Consider the following 22,083-nt stretch of genomic DNA (forward strand, 5'->3'; position numbering starts at 1 on the left):
GACCCAGGAGAGAAGGAGCCTCACCTCTAAGATGAGCCTGTAGCTCCAAATGCCCATTCTAGGATTGCGTTCCAGAATGAGCAGTCTCAAATCCACATACAGAGAAGTGAAAGGTGCTCTCCTCATTCCCTTCCAGCTCCCACACTTCAAAGAGATGTCCAGATAGTTTGTGTACACTCTCCGCTCACCTTCCCCACCTCAACAAACTCCAGGCCAGCTTCTCCATCCATCCCTTGTCTGAAGCAGCAATAACTCATCATCTCCATGTCACTGAGTGTCCAAGGGCTTCCCTTCTCTTCAAAGGGCCTTCATTGCTGGCTATTTCCCCAAACATCTCCTTTATTCTTCTCCAGCCACAATAACTCTCTGACTGTTGCCCAAAATTCCTAAGCACAATCCCACCTAAGGGTCCTTCAACGCAGAGATCTCAATGCCTGGGCACTTCCCCCTATATTTTTGCATGGTTTCTGCCTTCACTTCATTTAGGAACTGCTCAAATGTGACCTTTTAGGGATTCCTACACCAGCCACCCTGTCCAAAATGTCATTCCCACTCCATCATCTTTTTCTAACTTCATTTGTGTATTCCATACTTCTTTTTCCCTTTAGAATGTATGGGAGTACAGAGGCTTTGATTCTTAATTCTGATTCTAGAAGAATGACGGGCACAGGATCCATCAATAAATACCTGTTGAATCAACAGATAAAGCTAAAGAACATTTTCTTGCCTTAACCAATGTTGGCACTGTTGTTGGTTCCTCCTTGAAAATCTCTCTTCTGGCCCACCGCTTCCTATTAAGTGATGAGTGCCTCAGAACCTGGTGCCTACCCCTTCTCAATCCACACCCTCTCTTATCACTCTAATTCATGGCCATGACTTCAGTTACCACCTGACACCAAACTCAGTCATATATTTATAAGCTAGCCAGATATCTCCTACAAGACTTTTCACACCCAACTCCATATTACACCCCACTGGATGTTTCAAAGGTACCTCAAATTCATCATGCCAAGACATAAAGTCATGATCTCACTTTCATGTCAGGTAATTGAGCGAATGTCTCACCAGGTCAGTAGGTGTGCATCGCCACTCATTCAGTCTCTCACAAAGTCCTCAGGACAGTGCATTTGACTGTAAATGCTTACCTTCCCACAAGGTGTATTCCCTTAGGGTTGCAGCTACCACTACTGTAGTCTAAAGATATGTAGATGAGTCAGGAATTTCCAAGCAGGTCTCCTTGCCCCCATTCTTAAACACCTCATGTACAAAATCACAGGTTTTTTTCCTCGAGATGTAGCCAACGAGATTTCTAAACACAAATCTAACCCCATGCCACCGACTTCACCCCATAACCTCCCCTTAAATTGTTTTAGCAATTGCCATTGTTCCTTCACATGTCATCATCTGATACATGATATATTTTTACATACATATATTTTTTACCATCTGTCTTCAACTATAAGGTAAGCTCCATGAGAACAAATGTTCTTTTTGCACTTGACACATAGTTGGCATTTATTAAATATTGAATAATCACTATGTGAATGAATTAATGCACTCAGGTAAAATAAATAATCTTTCCCATTGCTTACAAAGCCCTGGACAGTCTGGTGGTCTTGGCTTCATCTCATGTTTCTTTATCCTTAATCCTGCTCCTCTGCTCCTTCTTCCTTCCAGGTCATTTCCAGAGCTATTCCTCTGCCTGGGATGCTGCTTTCTCCTCTATGCTTAGAATCCTTCCTTCCTTAGCCCAGGTATCATCTCTTCAAGGAATTCTTCTCCATAATTCCAAACTAAGTCAAGTTCTTTTAGATATGTCCCATATCCTTCCTAGCCTTTATTTCTTCGATTAAGTCTGTCTCTTCACAGTACATGAGATCAGGGAGTCTCCATGACTTCACCACAGTGCCTAACTTTGCACCTGGCACATTATAATGCCTCAATAAGTATCAAAAAGAAAGAAAAGAAGAAGAATACAGGCAGAAAGGAGGGAAAGCAGCAGGAAGGCAGGGAGGTAGGAAGGGATAGAGACTGATTTGCAGTCTTGTACCTCCAAATTAGACCATACTTTGCCACCATAAATCTTTGCTTATATAATGCAACTGTCATAAGAGATGCCACCAATCACTCTATGTATTTTAAGACATCTCTAAAAGTCTTCAGAGGCCAGAAATCCATCCTGAAAGCCCAATCTACATCCTTTATACCGAAGCTGGATAATAAAAATTGAAAAAAGTCCAGCCTTTTCTTCCACTTCTGGTCATACACAGTGAGGATCACATTGTGCTTCCAGCAGCTTCAGGGACATCTTTAGTAGGAGTGAGCAGTATAGCAGAAGAAATCAAGACCAGAATCAACTACCAGACTGTTGTCAGTTGCTTCCCCCACCAGGATCAGACCAGAACTACCTGACTTCCACTGCTATGAGAAGGCAAAGACTGCTAAAGCAGGAGAGAGAAGTGTCATGTGCTAATGGTACCTGCATGTGTAAAAGTCCTTCTGCCCCATATCCTGGGTATCAGCCTGGAATGACTGGCAGACAGAAAGCATGTTTCCTGGGAAGATGTGACCTGGCTCCATCCCACTTCCTCTGTCCTCCATCCTTCCCCCAGTGTGGTAAACGGAAACCTAAGTACATGGTGATCCCCACCCTGGAATCCTGAATCATGGCTTAACTAATTATAAATTACTCATTAGAAAAGTTGGGGGGGAGATAAGAACATCATTGAGAAGTACGTTTCCACCCAAACATTTTAACCACATTTGCTTCTCAAGAAGAAATTAACTAAGGGGAGAGTGAGTTCTATTCCAAAGGATTATATGCAGGCAAACATCTCATAATCTCATCCAACCACAGAATTCCAGAACAGGATCCCCTTCTTCACCACATTTCCCAACCCTGTACATTATAAGCATGATCTTTAACTCCTTCGTGCTTGCCCAAGCAAAGGAGAAAGCCATAATTTGCAGCTATTGATATGTCTGACCTCTCACTCATCAAATAGATAGGCAAGTTTTGAAAACTGACAAGTGGAAGATAAACTGTCTACTCATGCCTTCCTGTGCTACAGAGAGCAAGCTATATTAAGATATAAAGTTTGACCTTCTTCTTTGTAAATATACCCCAATTTCAACTGAGCAGACACTGCCTAGAATACATTTCCCAGTTATCAATGCAGCTAGGTATGGCTATGTACCTAAGCTCTGAATGGTGGCCCTTAAGCACAAATGTAGCCATTCAGCAGGATCCTCAGATGTAAGGGCTATGTCACATTCCTCTCCACCCCACCACACGTTGCTTCTGGCTGACATGAAGTCATAACAAATGAAGCTTCAGTGGACATCTTGGAATATAAGGCAGAAGCCAGGAAATGAGAATGTCAGAACAGCAATAAAGGAAGGAAATTGAGTTTCTGAAATCATGGTGTTGATCAACCACTGTGTTTTCTGGCACTTGCAGTGAATCTAATTCTAATTAACAACATTTCACACCACAAAAGTGACAGGAAGAGTTGACTTTTTTCATGGTGTGGCAGGAATGGCTGTGTAGCCCCATACTGCTGGAATGCGAGGAAAAGAAATACTTTCTGAAAAACTAGGTTAAACACACCAAAATGTACACACCAGAATACAACATGAGGACTATAAGTAGTTTTGAGAATTTGATCTCCACATGGAAAAAAATGGCAAACTCCAATTAGAACTGGCATTTAAGAAAGTACACATCATAGAATTTCCAATTTATGATGTAAGCTACTAGCTTTTTCCTTTTAATAGAATATGAAAACATGAAAATGGGAAGATTTTAAAACTGACTCAGCAGGAACTATTTGGCAAATGACATGGGAAAGCCTAGCTCTATTAGACATGAGAAATGCCAAGCATCCTTCGTCATAAGTCCTATACTTAGGAAGCAGAAGAAATAATAAGAAACATAATCTAGATAGGGATCTTGTTATATGTGTTATGTGTGTGCATGTGTGCTCAGTCATGTCCAACTCTTTGCAACCCTATGCACTGTAGCCTACCAGGCTCCTCTTCCCATGGGATTTCCCAGGCAAGAATACTGGAGTCAGTTGCCATGTCCTTCTCCAGGGGATCTTCCCAACCAAAGGATCAAACCTGTGTCTCCTGCATCTCTTGCATTGGCAGGCGGATTCTTTACCACTAAGTCACCTGGGAAGCCCATAGATAGAGATCTAGATAGAGAAAGCTTTTAGATATAGATCTCAGATAGATGATAGGTCATATACTTATATACACATACAATAGATAACAGATGGATGATAAATAGATCACTCACTAGATAGGTGATAGATAGATACATAGATACATAGATAGATAATCACATTTTCTTCATTCTCTCCTGCATGGATGGACACTTGCATTGTTTCCATATCTTGGCTATAGTGAACATGGGAGTACATATACCTCTTCAAGACACTAATTTCATTTCCTTTGGGAATATCCAGAATTGTGATTGCTGGATCATATAGTAGTTCTGTTTTTAGTTTCTGAGGATAATGTTTGTTTATGCAATTGTAAGTAGTCTTTCCATCTTCTTCATAGCCTTGATATTCCTCTGGAGAGGTGATTTATAGTACTTTTCCTCTCAGCTTCTTCCTAAGAGTAGGCCCACCCCCAAAGAAAGAATTGATGGTAGCCTCAGTTCTCAGAAGTTGTTGCTTTTAGTAAGATAAATGAAGCTCTGAGAAGGTTTCTTTCTTTGAATCTGTTAATGTCAAATATCTTCAGCTTAAAATAATCTTCATATCAACTCAGTTTCTGAGCAGGTCCCCACACTTCTCCTCAAAATGTTCAGACATAAAGATTCTCCAATTTCCTACCAGCTGGCATTTTCTCATCCTTATCAATCAGTGTAAAAGGACCTGCCCTCAACAGGTAATTCTCACTGCTTTTCCCCCAATAGTAGCAGCCCCGAGGTTTGAGCTGAAAACTGGTATCCCATCAAAGGTCTGATAACTCCACGTGAGGCATTTACTCCAAGGATCCTTTCCAGCCTTTCTTTCTCCCTTCTTTATCTGGAGAGAGACCTGGGAGACTATACTCAATAGGCAGATGGAGGGGCAGGATTTCTATACTTTCAGATACTCCACCCCTAATCTACCCAAGCCTAGGACATCACCCACACCTCCCTGCAGAGCCTTTTCCAGCTATTTTCTCACAGATACTCTCATTCCCTCGGTCACTTTGGCAGTGTGCCTACAGACTACCTCCTTGCCATCGGGTGCAGGAAAGCACACACCTGGGACAGGGAAGTAGTGATATAGCCAGCTGTGTCTCTCCCTTTCTTGCTCTCCGCTGTGACATAGACAAGGCAATCTCAGAAGATCTTTGACTGTTCCCTCTGTGACCTTCACCACTTTTTTTCACTTCTAAGTCAACTTCCTCATCCATTATTTTATTTCTTTAATTTTGGACTATTTATTCAAAAGATCATGGCACCTGGTCCCATCAGTTCAGTTCACTTCAGTCGTTCAATCGTGTCTGACTCTTTGCAACCCCATGAATCACAGCACGCCAGGCCTCCCTGTCCATCACCAACTCCCGGAGTTCACTCAGACTCATGGCCATCAAGTCAGTGATGCCATCCAGCCATTTCATCCTCTGTCATCCCCTTCTCCTCCTGCCCTCAATCCCTCCCAGCATCAGAGTCTTTTCCAGTGAGTCAACTCTTCACATGAGGTGGCCAAAGTACTGGAGTTTCAGCTTTAGCATCATTCCTTCCAAAGAAATCCCAGGGCTGATCTCCTTCAGAATGGACTGGTTGGATCTCCTTGCAGTCCAAGGGACTCTCAAGAGTCTTCTCCAACACCACAGTTCAAAAGCATCAATTCTTCAGCACTCAGCCTTCTTCACAGTCCAACTCTCACATCCATACATGACCACTGGAAAAACCATAGCCTTGACTAGACGAACCTTTGTTGGCAAAGTAATGTCTCTGCTTTTGAATATGCTATCTAGGTTGGTCATAACTTTCCTTCCAAGGAGTAAGCGTCTTTTAATTTCATGGCTGCAATCACCATCTGCAGTGATTTTGGAGCCCAGAAAAATAAAGTCTGACAGTTTCCACTGTTTCCCCATCTATTTGCCATGAACTGATGGGACCAGATGCCATGATCTTCATTTTCTGAATGTTGAGCTTTAAGCCAACTTTTTCACTCTCCACTTTCATTTTCATCAAGAGGCTTTTTAGTTCCTCTTCACTTTCTGCCATAAGGGTGGTGTCATCTGCATGTCTGAGGTTATTGATATTTCTCCCGGCAATCTTGATTCCAGCTTGTGTTTCTTCCAGTCCATCGTTTCTCATGATGTACTCTGCATATAAGTTAAATAAACAGGGTGACAATATACAGCCTTGATGAACTCCTTTTCCTATTTGGAACCAGTCTGTTGTTCCATGTCCAGTTCTAACTGTTGCTTCTTGACCTGCATACAAATTTCTCAAGAGGCAGATCAGGTGGTCTGGTATTCCCATCTCTTTCAGAATTTTCCACAGTTTATTGTGATCCACACAGTCAAAGGCTTTGGCATAGTCAATAAAGCAGAAATAGATGTTTTTCTGGAACTCTCTTGCTTTTTCGATGATCCAGCAGATGTTGGCAATTTGATCTCTGGTTCCTCTGCCTTTTCTAAAACCAGCTTGAACATCAGGAAGTTCACGGTTCACATATTGCTGAAGCCTGGCTTGGAGAATTTTGAGCATTACTTTACTAGTGTGTGAGGTAAGTGCAATTGTGCGGTAGTTTAAGCATTCTTTGGCATTGCCTTTCTTTGGGATTGGAATGAAAACTGACCTTTTCCAGTCCTGTGGCCACTGCTGAGTTTTCCAAATTTGCTGGCATATTGAGTGCAGCACTTTCACAGCATCATCTTTCAAGATTTGAAATAGCTCCACTGGAATTCCATCACCTCCACTAGCTTTATTCGTAGTGATGCTTTCTAAGGCCCACTTGACTTCACATTCCAGGATGTCTGGCTCTAGGTCAGTGATCACAGCATCGTGATTATCTCAGTCGTGAAGATCTTTTTTGTACAGTTCTTCTGTGTATTCTTACCATCTCTTCTTAATATCTTCTGCTTCTGTTAGGTCCATACCATTTCTGTCCTTTATCGAGCCCATCTTTGCATGAAATGTTCCCTTGTTGTTTCTAATTTTCTTGAAGAGATCTCTAGTCTTTCCCATTCTGTTGTTTTCCTCTATTTCTTTGCATTGATTGCTGAAGAAGGCTTTCTTATCTCTTCTTGCTATTCTTTGGAACTCTGCATTCAGATGCTTATATCTTTCCTTTTCTCCTTTGCTTTTCACTTCTCTTCTTTTCACAGCTATTTGTAAGGCCTCCCCAGACAGCCATCTTGCTTTTTTGCATTTCTTTTCCACGGGGATGGTCTTGATCCCTAGACATTTTGTATTGTCTCCTTTGTAAGGTGCTGTTCTGTCTCTTTACTTATCACTTTATGTAGTCTCATTATTAAAAAATTTTTTTCTGGCTTACTTCACTCTGTATAATAGGCTCCAGTTTCATCCACCTCATTAGAACTGATTCAAATGTATTCTTTTTAATGGCTGAGTAATACTCCATTGTGTATATGTACCACAGCTTTCTTATCCATTCATCTACTAACACCAATACAGTATACTAACGCATATATATGGAATTTAGAAAGATGGTAACAGTAACACTGTATACGAGACAGCAAAAGAGACACTGATGTAGAGAACAGTCTTTTGGACTCTGTAGGAGAGGGAGAGGGTAGGATGATTTGGGAGAATGGCATTGAAACATGTATAATATCATATATGAAACGAATCGCCAGTCCAGGTTCAATGCACAATACTGGATGCTTGGGGCTGGTGCACTGGGACGACCCAGAGGGATGGTACAGGGAGGGAGGAGGGAGGAGGGTTCAGGATGGGGAACACGTGTATACCTGTGGCGGATTCATGTTGATGTATGGCAAAACCAATAGAATATTTTAAAGTTAAAAATAAAAAAGAAAAGAAAAAAAAATTTTTTAGACAAAGTTAAAAGCTTTTTTTCTTACCAGAAAAAAGAAACAAGAAAGTGTCCAAGTGCTCAAACAGTTATTGATGTTGCTAAATATTAGTCTGTATTAAACCTTAAACCTTTTCACAGAAATTCCTCTCCTTCAAGGCACATGCTAGGATTACTCTGCTCCAGCCCCCTGAAGTTGCTACTAAGTCACATAAGTTGTGTCTGACTCTGTGCAACCCCATAGACTGCAGCCCACCAGGCTCCCATCCCTGGGATTCTCTAGGCAGGAATACTGGAGTGGGTTGCCATTTCCTTCTCCAGTGCATGAAAGTGAAAAGTGAAAGTGAAGTTGGTCAGTCATGTCCGACTCTTTGTGACCCCATGGACTGCAGCGTGCCAGGCTCCTCTGTCCATGGGGATTCTCCAGGCAAAAATACTGGAATAAGTTGCCATTTCCTTCTCCATATACCCATTAGAATGTGATCTGGGGGGACATTTAAGAATCAACCCAATGATTGATTTGTGTATATCCTCGCATCCCTTGAATAAATCCCACTTGAATATGATGTTTTATCCTTTTAACATGTTGTTGGATTCTGTTTGCTGCTATTTTGTTGAGGATTTTTGCATCTATGTTCATCAGTGATATTGACCTATACTTTTCTTTTATGTGGTATCTCTATCTGAGCTTGGTATGAGGATAATGGTGATCTCAAAGAATGAGTTTGGGAGTTTTCCTCCCTCTGCAATTTTTGGAACAGTGTCAGAAGGATGTGTATTAACTCTTATCTAGATGTTTGATATAACCCTCCTATGGAGCCATCTGGTACTGGACTTAGTACTTGTGATTGGCCTGTATATATTTTCTATTTCTTCCTGGTTCAGTCTTGGGAGATTGTACCTTTCTAAAAATGTGTTCACTTCTTCCAGGTTGTCCATTTTATGGGCATATAGTTACTTGCAGTAGTCTCTTTGATCCTTTGTATTTGTGTGGTATAAGATTTGCCACATTGTCTTTCTCCTGCTGCAGTGACTGAGGAAGCTCAATTTGAGACAGAGCTTCCTGCCACTCCATGGCAACAAGGAGTATAATTAGAAATAAAATTATATGTCCGTGGTGTTAAGCTACTGAAAATCGTGGAGTTTGTTACTACAGCAAAACCTGACCCATTTTGACTGATGCATATTCTATCACTGTAATTTACACAGGAAACCAGCCTGAACAGGTATATACACAGTGTGTGTTGCTATATCTTTTGATTGTTGAACTCCAGTCTCTTACTGGACTCTGAGTTCCTTGAGGATAGAAATAGTATGCACTTAATTTCTTCACACCACCATTAGATCTGACACATAGTTAGAAGTTAGCACATATTTGAAGACTGAATGGAACAAATGAATTAATCGATGAGTCTCATAACAGGTAGCTAAGTCTTTTGGGCAGGGAGATTTCTCAGACCAAGATAGAATAGAAGGAGTAAAAAGATTGCCAAATTAAGCTTGGCGCTCAAATAAGTATAATAAGTTTATTGTAGCATATAGCTACAGATATGAGAGTTCATTTTTGGTTTTCATTTTGTTCTTCTGTTTGCTTGCTTGCTTGCTTTTTTGTTTTGTTTTTGCTAGCCCTGCTCTAGTGCCTGTATGATTCCAGAGGCAGATGTTGGCAGGTCACCTGACAAGAGAACTAAAGCAGTAAAGGTGTGAGCCACTAAAGAGACAAGAACTAGACTCTAAACTTGATCAGCAATGATTTGGAAAGATAAGAACTCCCCGTGGAACGTGATAGAAAGGTGTGTTTATAGCAGTTGAAGCATTAATGGAGCTTGAAAAATCTTCCCACCATTGATCAGGCTGGGAAAGAAGACATAGATAAATACCAGGTGCAAAGTTAACAGGAAACATTTCTCCTGGGGTAGGAATAAACTTGTTATCTCTTCAGTCATAAAGTTGAATGACTATTGCTTTCTTAGTGAGAAACTTGCCTTTAAAAATCTAAGTCACTTTGCAGACAAATATCCTTAGTCTCCAACCTAGGAGCAAAGGTGTAGATATGAGATTTTAGGCATTCACGTCTATCTTAACTTTGTCATTTCGGCGGTCCACCTCACAGTCCAAACCTGACAAGGATCTGTTTACATATAGTTGTGCTTCACTTCAAACTTCATATAAATTTCTCCCAAGTGTCACTCTTCTCCCAACTTCTGTAATAATTCTTTGTTTGGTGATATGTCGCAGAGTTCCTACTCACATCAAGAAACTTAACTATGTGGGGCTACAGGGTTATCCTTAGTTATCTAGTTTCTGAGTCTAGCAAAGTTTCTCAACCTCAGCACCATTAACATTTTAGGTCAGATAATTCTTTGTTGTGGCGGTGAGGGAGACAAACCCCGTGCATTGTTCAGCATGCTCTGCAGCTCTGGTATCTGACCTCTAGACACCAGTAGCACCCCCAGTTGTGTCAGCCAGAAATGTCTTGGTACACTGCCAAATGTCTCTGGGGAATACATTCACCACCAGCTGAGAGTCACTGGGCTAGGACATACATTATCAATGGTGGCCATATCACCAGTAAGATCTTCAAATTTTTAAGTTTTGTAATTGGAGCATTTTTGAGGAAGGGGGAAGAAATCTTATATACCACAATAGTGTGTGGCCCTCCAAAAGAGGGCCACACACTATTATGTACAAATAAGCAATATAACAGTGGTATTAAAATTTCACAACAGAGGAGCCAATAGGAAGAAAAGGGGTCTAAAAAGGCCCTTGTAGAAGGGCAATGATGGAAAGAAGTTGAGAAACTACAGGCCTGGGTAAACTGCAGTGGAAGCAGAAGTGAGAGTGTTGGAAGGAACTGAAGTTAGAGCATAAGTAATGGCAGACTCCACTCAGGGACATCTGTCTAGGAGTTAAGAATCCTATTCTGTGGTTGTGTGGGAGTGCAGGGCAGGCAAAATGCAGAGGAGAGCAATCTGATAGCTCTGGGGTTTGGGCTATTTGAGTTTAAAGTACTTTAAGTTAACATTCCAATTTCCCGCCTAACTAGCCACATTCCAAGTGTACAATCACCTCCAGAGTAGAAGGGGGCCACTTCTACTGGTTACCTAGGGCTTCTGTAACAAACTACCAAAATGAATGGCTCAAAACAACAGAAATGTATTCCCTCATTGTTCTGAAATCAGGTGTTGGCAGAGCTACCCTTTCTCCAGATACTCGTGGGGAGTGTCTGTTCCTTGCCTCTTCCTGCTTGTAGTGGCTGTCAGAATTCCTTGTGATCACATCAGTCCAACCTCTGCTTCCATAGTCTCATACTCCTGGTCTCCTGAGTCTTCTCCTCTGTGAGTCTATCTCAAAACTCCTCCTGCTTCTCTCTTCTAAGAATACATATTAAGGGCCACCAAGATAATCTAGGGAAAAGGTCTCAAGATCCCCAACTTAATCAAATCTTTTGCCATCTAAGGCAATATTCACAGGTTAAAGATTAAGATATGGATATAACTTTAGGGCCACCATCCAACCCATCACAGTACTATACTAACACAGATATAGATCATTTTTTGTTGTGACTAAAAGTTCTTTTGCACAGGGCTATAGCAAGGAAAATTATAAACCAAGAGTCAAAACATTTAATGAGGGCTTCCCTGGTGGCTTGGTGGGAAAGAATCCAACTGCCAATGCAGGAGACACAGGTTCAATCCCTGATCCAAGAAAATCCCATATGCTACGGAGCAACTAAGCCCATGCACCACAACTATTGAATCAGCACTAGACTCTGTGCTCTGCAAAAAGAGAAGCCCCCTGCTCACCACAAGTAGAGAAAAGCACCCCCAGCAACAGAGACCCAGAACCCTCAAAAATAAATAAATAAATAAAATTATTTCCAAAAATTCTTAAGAGTGGTCAGAACTGACCTGGTAGCTAGTGAACTTATCACAAAGAATGAAGTCAATGTAAATGTCAAGGGAGTAGTTTTTTTTTTTTTTTAATTGTGGTTTTGAAAAGCCATAAAATTTCCCATTGTAATTATTAAGTGCATAATGCAATAGTGTTAACTATAGTCACATCATTGTGCAACTGCTGCTACTGCTAAGTCACTTCAGTCGTGTCCGACTCTGTGCGACCCCAGAGACGGCAGCCCACCAGGCTCTCCCGTCCCTGGGATTCTCCAGGCAAGAACACTGGAGTGGGTTGCCATTTCCTTCTCCAATGCACGAAAGTGAAAAGTGAAAGTGAAGTTGCTCAGTCGTGTCCGACTCTTAGGAACCCCATGGACCACACGCAGCCCACCAGGCTCCTCCGTCCATGGGATTTTCCAGGCAAGAGTACTGGAGTGGGGTGCCATTGCCTTCTCCGCATTGTGCAACAGATCACTATAAATTCTTCATATCGCAAAACTGGACCTCTACAATCCATTGAACAACTACCCCTTTCCTCCTCTCTCCGCCCCCCAGCCCTAGCCCCTAGTAACAATTGCTTTGCTTTCTGTTTTGAAGAGATGGAGCAGAGATGTTTAGAGTTGACAGGTAAGAGGATCAGCCACCGTAAGACATCTTTAATCGGGTATGTGAGTGAACATCAAACAACTAGGAAAGGCGGTAACTCAGCTTGACTCATTTCTCTCAATTCTCTGCACCATGGAAACAGCCCATCAGGCTTTTTCCAGTCACGTGAGCCTCTGAGGCCCTAGAATCTCGTTGGCCAGCGCTCCCGCGGAGTGTGAAATGAGCAAGAGGAGGGACCAATAGGGATGGGCCAATTAGGAAGCAGAGACCCCCACCGCCCCCCCCCACCCCCGCCCCTGCGCTTGCGCAGTACTCTCTGGCCCACTCCAGGAAGAGCTGTGTTCCCGGGTGCAGGTGCTAGATAATACGTGTGGCAACTTGCCTGGCCACACAACACACCAGGGAGCTAGACACAGCCCACTTGCTCCCGGAACCCTGTAGAAAGTAGCGGACAAGCCGGAAGGAGCCCCAGACCACTTCTGAATACCAGGTGCCTCCAAAGGCCAAGCTCACAGTGGCCCACCCAGCAAGTAGGGCCTCAGGAGGGGTTCACAAGTGGCAGAAAGGCTATTCCTATGGGAGGTCGATCCTGGACAGACTGGGTGTTTCTTCCTGTGGACCTGGGCTGACTAGCTTCTGTCTTTCAGAGAGAAAGGGACAAGGCATCAGCCATGCAACAAGCAGCTCCCAGCAGCCTCCTCTTGGCCTGTAGCCTGGCCTTGGCACCTTTCCTCACAGGTAAGTGTACAGGGTTTGTCCCTAGCCAAATTCTCTCATCACCACATCCCCACCCACATTCCTGTATCCCTAGCTGAATTATCTTCTGTATTCCTCTTTGCATTCTCTCATTAATGCGCTCATCGCTGCATTCCCACCCTTATTCTTCCGCAGACCTCAGTGACACTTTCCTTATGGGTGCTGTGCTCGCCATGGACATCTGCAGTGATTATACAGGCATCATTCCTGCCCTCATGGGTCTTACAATGTACTGACCAGTGTTGGGAAAAGAGTCCTGAGTGTCAATTCAAATCAACTCCAACTCCTTACTGCCTGAAGTCACTCAGTCTTGTCCGACTCTTTGTGACCCCATGGACTGTAGCCTACCACACTCCTCCGTCCATGGGATTTTCCAGGCAAGAGTACTGGAGTGGGTTGCCATTTCCTTCTCCAGAGGATCTTCCCAACCCAGGGATCGAACCTGGGTCTCCCACATTGTAGGCAGACGCTTTACCATCTGAGCCACCAGGGAAGTCTCTCCTTACTGCCTGGCCTCAGGCAAATAATTGAGCCCATCCACGGGGCTTCCTAGGTGGGGCTAATGGTAAAGAACTCGCATGCCAATGCAGGAGACATGAGAGATATGGGTTTGATCCCTGTGTTGGGAAGATCCCCTGGAGAAGGGCATGGCAACACACTCCAGTGTTCTTGCCTGGAGAATCCCATGGAGGGAGGAGCATGGCAGGCTACAGGCCATAGGGTCACAGAGAGTCAGACATGACTGAAGTGACTTAGCCCTCACGCACATGCCTCTAGTGTGTGCTTCCTGGGTGGCCCAGTGGGTAAAGAATCTGCCAGCAATGCAGGATACATCCCTGCATTGATTTGATCCCTGTGGGAGGAGGGCATGGCAACCCACTCCAGTGTTTCTTCCAGTTCCGATATCATTGCTTTGGGCACCAGAGGGCACAAGGAGGCTCAAGGGCAACTTCAAGGGGAAAGGAAGAAGTAATACTGCCACACTTAACCTGGTGACCATTTTTCTTCAAAATTGCCCTCGTTTACTCTGCTAGTCAGAGCTTGTTTTGTGGTTATGATTTATAATGAAGTTTTCTTGAATGTTCTCTACAATAAGCCTTTTTCCTGGTTTTATTAATATAGAATTAACATACATCACTGTATAAATTTAAGGTGTGCAACATAATGGTTTGACTTACATTTATTGTGGAATAATTACTGAGTACGTTCAGTTTTTCCCTTGTGATGAGAACTCAGGATTTACTCTCCTAACTTTCAGTGTTAACTATAGGCGTCATGTTGTATTATGTCCCTCGTACTTTTTTCTTATCACTGAGAATTTGTGCCTTTTGACCACATTTTCCCAGTGCCCCTCTCCATTACCTCTGGTAACCACAAGGCTGATTGCTTTCTCTATGGATTTGTTTTAGATTCCGCATATAAGTGAGATCATACAGTACTTATCTCTCTGTCTGGCTTACTTTACATAGCATAATGTTCTCAAGGCCCATCTATGTTTCCACAAATAGCAGAATTTCCTTAGTTTTTATGGATGATATCTATACACACACACACACACATATAAAGAGAGAGGGATCTCACAGTTTCTTTATTCATTCATCTATTGATGGAAACTTAGGTTGCTTCCATTCTTGGCTGTTAGGAATAATGTTGTGAACATAGGGGTGCAGCTATCGTTTTTTTGTTTGTTTGTTTGTTTGTTTGTTAATTTTTTCATTTCCTTTGAATGTATTCCCAGAAGTAAAATTGCTGGACTAAATACAGAGGTACTGTATTTAACTTTTTGAGGATCCTCCATACTCTTTTCCATTGTGGCTATGCCAGTTTATAGTCTCTTTTCTCCACATCCTCACCAGCATTTGTTATCTCTCGTCTTCTTTATGATGAGCATTCTGTCAGGTGTAAGGTGAAATACTGTGGTTGTGATTTGCATTTCCCTAATGACTAAATATTGTGCATCATTTCAGTCCTGTTGGCAATTTGTTTATGTTCTTTGGGAAAAATGTCTATTCAGGAATTTTGCCTATGAATGTTTGGTTTTTTCCAGGCCTTTTTTTAAGGGACAAAAGCAAACTTTAGGACCCATCTTTTCTATTATTTCCCATTGTTTTTATTTACTTATATTTATTTGTTTTTAATTAGATAGCTTTTCAAATAAATAATATATGCCCATGGTATAAAATGAAAAAGGTATAGGATGGAGACTGTATCATCTTCTCCTCTGTAGACCCCCAGATCAGATCTTTGGAGCTGTGGATAACCAGTTATCCCTTTCATGTTTACCATTCCAAAGATGGTTCATGTATTTATAAACATATTCAAATGTACCTTTTTTTTCCCATGGTAACATTTTATACCTAGCATTCTACATCTTCCCTTAAAGGTACACCTTGGAGAGCTTTTCATAACAGTGCATGTTAGAACAACATATTCTGTATATATCCATCTCATGAACATGCCAGAATCCATGTAACCATGAGCATTTCAGACACTTAATCATTTATTATCACAGGGAATACTTCAGTAAATGACTTGGTACAATTACACATGTAGGAAAATACCTAGGAATTGCTGGATCAAAGAGTGTGGGATCTAAATTTTTATTCTATATTATCAAGTTGCCCTTTAAAGAAATTATACTAATTTACTCATTAGAAACAGATAATGCCTGTTGCTCAAACTCTCACAAACATGCTTTAGTTTCAATTTTCAATTTGTGTTCGTCTTACCATGAAAGACTCTAGAGCAGTGCTGTCCAATAGTATATTCTGCAGTGAGCAATATGTCTGTGTCTACACTGTTCAGGACAGTGGTCACTAGCCACATGTGGTTATTGAGCATTTGAAATGAAACAGGTGGAGCCAAACTATTAATTTTTTAAATTTTAACTAAATTTAAATAGACACCCTGGACAAAGTAGCTTCAATCAGAGTGGGGTGTAAAAGAGTTTGGAAAGAGAGAAAGGGGCATATGAGACATATTGGTGAAAACCTATGAATTGGAAAACCTTTTTAATGACTTAAAATTTTTATAGTTTGCTTGATTTTTTTAATTAATTTTGTCTTTCTGTATGTGCTCCATCAAACAAGACTCTCTAGGTAAAGCAGGCCAGGTTACCCTTAAAAACCTTAAATTTCAAGGTTTTATGTTTTGTTTTGTTTTGTTTTTTGGATTTTAGTTACTAGTAATGTAACAATGTTGTTTTTTTTATTTTTTTAATTGAAGTATAATTGACTTCTAGCACTGTTAGTTCCAGGTATGCAACAGAGTGATTTGATATTTCTAATACATTACAAAATGAGCATGATACATCTAGTTACCATATGTCACCATACAAAGTTACTTCAATTTTATTGATTATATTTCCCATGCTATACATTTCATCCCTTTGACCAGTTTATTGTGTAACTGAAAGTTTGTACTTCAGAATCTCCCTTATCTATTTCACTCATCCTCCTACACCCCTCCCCTCCAACCACTTGTTTGTTTTCTGAATTTATAAATCTGTTTATTTTGCTATGCTTGTTCATTTGTTTTTTAGATTCTGCATGAGTTAAATCATATGATATTTGTATGTTTCTTGCTGAATTATTTAACTTAACATAATACACTCTAGATCCATCTATGTTGTTGAAAATGGCATTCTTTCCTACTGCTAATATTCCATTGTGTATATATATATATAATGCATCTTTATCCATTCATCTATTGATATTTAGATTGCTCCCATATCTTTTTTAATATAAATTTATTTATTTTAATTGATTTTGTAAGTAATGCTGCAGTAACAGGGGTGCATATATCTTTTCATATTAGTGTTTTTGTTTTCTTTGGAAATAGAAGTGAAATTGCTAGATCGTTTAGTATCTCAAAGGGTTTTAATCTGGATTCTGCTTCTTCCTCTTTGTATGGCAGCATGTGACTCTCAGCCCCTATAAGCCAACTCCCCAACCCCTGCTCTTGCCCAGGATGGAAGGCTTGCTGCCCTCACATTTGCAGCACCCAGGGCAGTATGGCTCAATATTTAAAAGGTACACATTAGGCTAAAAACAAAAAGGTGTAGATGGAATCTTTGTTTTACTGCACAAACATACCTTCAGAATGACCTAAAATGCCTGGGATTTTCACACTCCTTGGGATTCCATGCCAGGGAATGCCAGCACTGAAAGATTCCCATCCTGGTCTCCAGCCCACTTCCTCTCACCACCCCACCTTCCCCTTCACTGACACACGCGTTTTCAAGTCCAAGCTCCCCCATTCCACCTGCTCTGCAAACTGCTTGTGGTACTTGAGCAAGAAATTTCAGGAGTGTTGATATCCAGGAAGGATGAGGGGAGGGTATGCAGGCTCCACAATAAACTGTGGAAAATTCTTCAAGAGATGGGAATACCAGACCACCTGATCTGCCTCTTGAGAAATTTGTATGCAGGTCAGGAAGCAACAGTTAGAATTGGACATGGAACAACAGACTGGTTCCAAATAGGAAAAGGAGTTCGTCAAGGCTGTATATTGTCACCCTGTTTATTTAACTTCTATGCAGAGTACATCATGAGAAACGCTGGACTGGAAGAAACACAAACTGGAATCAAGATTGCCGGGAGAAATATCAATAACCTCAGATATGCAGATGACACCACCCTTATGGCAGAAAGTGGAGAGGAATTCAAAAGCCTCTTGATGAAAGTGAAAGTGGAGAGTGAAAAAGTTGGCTTAAAGCTCAACATTCAGAAAACGAAGATCATGGCATCTGGTCCCACCACTTCATGGGAAATAGATGGGGAAACAGTGGAAACAGTGTCAGATTTTATTTTTCTGGGCTCCAATATCACTGCAGATGGTGATTGCAGCCATGAAATTAAAAGACGCTTACTTCTTGGAAGGAAAGTTATGACCAACCTAGATAGTATGTTCAAAAGCAGAGACATTACTTTGCCAACAAAGTTTCGTCTAGTCAAGGCTATGGTTTTTCCTGTGGTCATGTATGGATGTGAGAGTTGGACTGTGAAGAAGGCTGAGCACAAAAGAATTGATGCTTTTGAACTGTGGTGTTGGAGAAGACTCATGAGAATCCCTTGGACTGCAAGGAGATCCAACCAGTCCATTCTGAAGGAGATCAGCCCTGGGATTTCTTTGGAAGGAATGATGCTAAAGCTGAAACTCCAGTACTTTGGCCACCTCATGCTAAGAGTTGACTCATTGGAAAAGACTGTGATGCTGGGAGGGATTGGGGGCAGGAGGAGACAGGGATGACAGAGGATGAGATGGCTGGATGGCATCACTGACTTGATGGACGTGAGTCTGAGTGAACTCCGGGAGTTTGTGATGGACAGGGAGGCCTGGCGTGCTGCGGTTCATGGGGTCGCAAAGAGTCGGACACAACTGAGCGACTGATCTGATCTGATCTGATGCAGGCTCCAAGTGGGCATGTCCCCCTGGTATCACACTACTCTCCCTGTGGGGATTGGCAGAGTCAGCAGAGGGGAGGTCCTATTGGAGTGGGAAGCTAATTAATTTGAAACCACCTTTCAGTAGTCTGAGAAAGTTTTGCTGATAAATACTGACTTGTACTTCCTTTTTTCAATGTGCTCTTACTTTCCACAGGTTTCTGCTTCTTCATCCATCATTTCTTCTATTCCCTGCTCTGCTGCACATCTTTCACTGGGGCAGCCAGATCTAGTCTTTGTTCTTAACAGTACTGGTAGTGGGGACACTTGGATAGAGGTACAGGGGTTGGTCAGTGGACTTCAGTTCACTATGATGTTATCAAGCCCCAAAGGCAGAGAATGCAGGAGTTAAGGCTGCCTCTTGTCGGCCCCTTCATTGAACATCCTGTACCCTTTATTTGTAAGACTTAAGTTATTCTGTACAGGTATTTGGAAGAAGATCTCTTTTAGGACTCCATTCAAAAAAGTTTCTCTTTCAGTGAGAACTTCCCGAACCATGCTATAAATTGCAACCACACCCTGCCCTTCCTGTCCTGTTCTGTTTTCTCACTAGTATTATCATCACTTGACATACTGTGTTGTTTCTGTCTGCCTTCTCCATAAGAATGTAAGCTCCATAAAGGTAGGAATCTTTGTGGTAATTCCAGCATTAAATGTCACACACAAAATGCTTAGGTAAGGTATTGGGGAGGGTGAATGGGGCACATCGAACTCTAATTTTGCTCCATGAGCATGGGTTCATTTGCCTGCCAGTGGTAAATAACCAGCCAGTTTTCTTTCTTTTATTTTTTATACAGTCTCCTGGGAGATTAAAGTAAATGACTTCGATGAGAAGGATGTTAATAAATTCCAGTCCAATGGCTATCAGTGTCCAACATGCTTTGCTGTGATGGGAAGAAAATGTAATGCCGATCTCAAGTGGTGCCGAGCAGACAAACTGCAGTGTGTTGAATTTTCTGGCATCATAAACACAGGTACTTTTCTAGGTACTTTTCCTTCTGGAGAAGGAAATGGCACCCCACTCCAGCACTCTTGCCTGGAAAATCCCATGGACAGAGGAGCCTGGTAGGCTGCAGTGCATGGGGTCACAAAGAGTCGGACTCGACTGAGCGACTTCACTTTCACTTTCTAGGATGCAGTGTAGACCCAACAGGTGGCACTTAAACCAGTGGCAGTCTCTCACAAGCTTATGGGGCACAGGCCCTGAAGGTGGGGTTTAGGAGAAATAAGCTTTTGTTCAAATCTCTTAGAAATAAGGATACCCACGGTGGCTTGATTCTGAAAATATGTCTAATTAGTTTTCTCACATTCATTTGTTCACATATGAATTTTTGCATGCTCTTTTTAACAGACTTTCTGATACCTTTGAGGAAGTTATTTCAGCATATTGGTAACCTTTCAACCTCTGCAAACTTTGGTTAGTTTTTTTAAACACAGGGGTAGTTTGTGTTGCCTCTAACCCTGTGTTTTGTTTTTTTTTTTTTTAACTTTGAAAGTAAGAATTTTGGAGAAAGGCAGTGATTAAACTTAAACTTTCCTCAAAGATATCATAAAGCATAATGTACTGTGCTTAATTTGAGAAGATCCTACATAAAATTCTAAATCAACTGAAGACACAAATTAGAAATTCATTATATTTAGTAGCATAGTTTGGGTCTTCCCCAGTGGCTCAGCAGTAAAGAGTCCACCTGCAGTGCAAGAGGTGCAGGAGGCATGGGTTCAATCACGGATCACGAAGATCCCCTGGAGGAGGGCATGACAACCCACTCCAGTATTCTTGCCGGGAGAATCCCATGGACAGAGGAGCCTAGCATGCCACAGCCCATAGGGTCACAAAGAGTCAGACACAACTGAAGCGACTTAGCACACATGCACACAATATTGTGTAGTGTGAAGAGCAGTGGGCAGAGTACCATGAGGGTTGGGTTGTTTTCATAGCTCTTCTTCTTCCTCCTGCTAATTCTGAGGAGCTCAGCCTTCTTGAATTCTTCATTAATGAGATAATCACAGGGGCTAGTCATTTTGGTTGGTCTCTGGGATTTTTACATTTCTACTTTCTATAATTTGCATAACAGTGATTCTTTGCTTTAACATAGCAGTCACTGGAAATGGCACCCAGAGGAGGTGAGATGAAATCACCAACAGCTGCCATGTGAAAGGATGTATCTGAAGGCACTTCAAAAGGCAGGGAATACAATCAAAGTGATGGCCTTTTTATGGCTGATATTGACATTTTTAAAAAGATAAAGAATAGGAGATTGGATTTATGTCCTTAAAATCAGAAAGGGTTTATACCCAGCTGAAACACAGAAACATCAAATCCTTATAGATCAGCAGCATGCAAGATGCTACTAACAAAGTCATTTGAGGACCAATAAAAGGAAGAGATTCTTATTATTATCTGCATAAAATGTCTATAAAAACATAATGCTAGATCTCAAAGTGATAATAGGAACTGGAAAAAAGCTTATTTAAACCCACTCCAGTGTTCTTGCCTGGAGAGTCCCACGGACGGGGGAGCCTGGTGGGCTGTCATCTATGGGGTCACACAGAGTCAGACACGACTGAAGTGACTTAGCAGCCAGCAGCAGCAGCAGCATGAAGTTCCATGAGGGTTCCAATATTTGATTGAGATGGGCTGTGAGGGGATTTGAAGGCCCTGTGATTGGAGAATACCAGCCCTGTTAGAGAGAGTCATATTTAATGACTCACACTCAAATTGTGTGGCCTGGTTTCTATTTTATTCCAGCCCAGTCAGAGGTGGTAAAAAGGGGATTATAAAGATGGATGAGAGTGGAAGTCTCATTTATGGTTTCTTGCAGGTCTTAAAGACATGGCTATTGAAGTGAAAAGATGCATACAAGCAAATCTGTGCAAAGAGACAGTAACTTATATGAGTTTTCCAATTGCTAACCAGAGTAAAAATTGCAGACCAGCCACCAGCAGTGGGACCAGGATCAGACCCCTACCTCCCATCATCTTTATTCTCTTCCTGGAGAAGCTGCTTTACTGAGCTCCTGCAAGGGCCCAGCCATCTCCATTTATGAATTAAACAGGTCTTTTTTTGGTTTATGAATTCTTTCATGTCTATTAAATTTTGTATAGGTGTGTTCAGTTGTCCATTTATTTACCATTCAGCAAGGTTTATTTGTATATCCACCCTTACGCAATCAGTGTTGGCTCCCTTCTTTTAAGAAGATCCCAGGGCATTTTGAGAATAAGGATATGCACACGTTAAATTTTTAAAGAGCAATGCAAAAAGCAAGAATGAGAGTGGTACTCCTGCTCAGGTAGCCAAAGCTGATTGCTCTAGACACAAGGTATATAGAAGTGGGAGAATATGAATTTGATTAGGGAAAGGTT

The 22,083-nt window shown here is 41.7% G+C and overlaps 1 protein-coding gene across 1 annotated transcript; it reads left to right on the forward strand.

The window, feature by feature from the left end:
* Window positions 1–12,831: 12,831 nt before the first annotated feature.
* Window positions 12,832–21,828, forward strand: MGC137030 (uncharacterized protein). Its single transcript, NM_001077081.2, has 4 exons — window positions 12,832–13,010; window positions 13,168–13,258; window positions 19,518–19,694; window positions 21,543–21,828. The coding sequence occupies exons 2-4, from the start codon at window positions 13,192–13,194 to the stop codon at window positions 21,731–21,733; spliced, it is 435 nt and encodes a 144-aa protein (NP_001070549.1). The 5' UTR covers window positions 12,832–13,010; window positions 13,168–13,191; the 3' UTR covers window positions 21,734–21,828.
* Window positions 21,829–22,083: the final 255 nt, after the last annotated feature.

This window comes from Bos taurus, chromosome 7, assembly GCF_002263795.3.
Source record: "Bos taurus isolate L1 Dominette 01449 registration number 42190680 breed Hereford chromosome 7, ARS-UCD2.0, whole genome shotgun sequence".
In the NCBI taxonomy this organism is placed as follows: Eukaryota; Metazoa; Chordata; class Mammalia; order Artiodactyla; family Bovidae; genus Bos; species Bos taurus.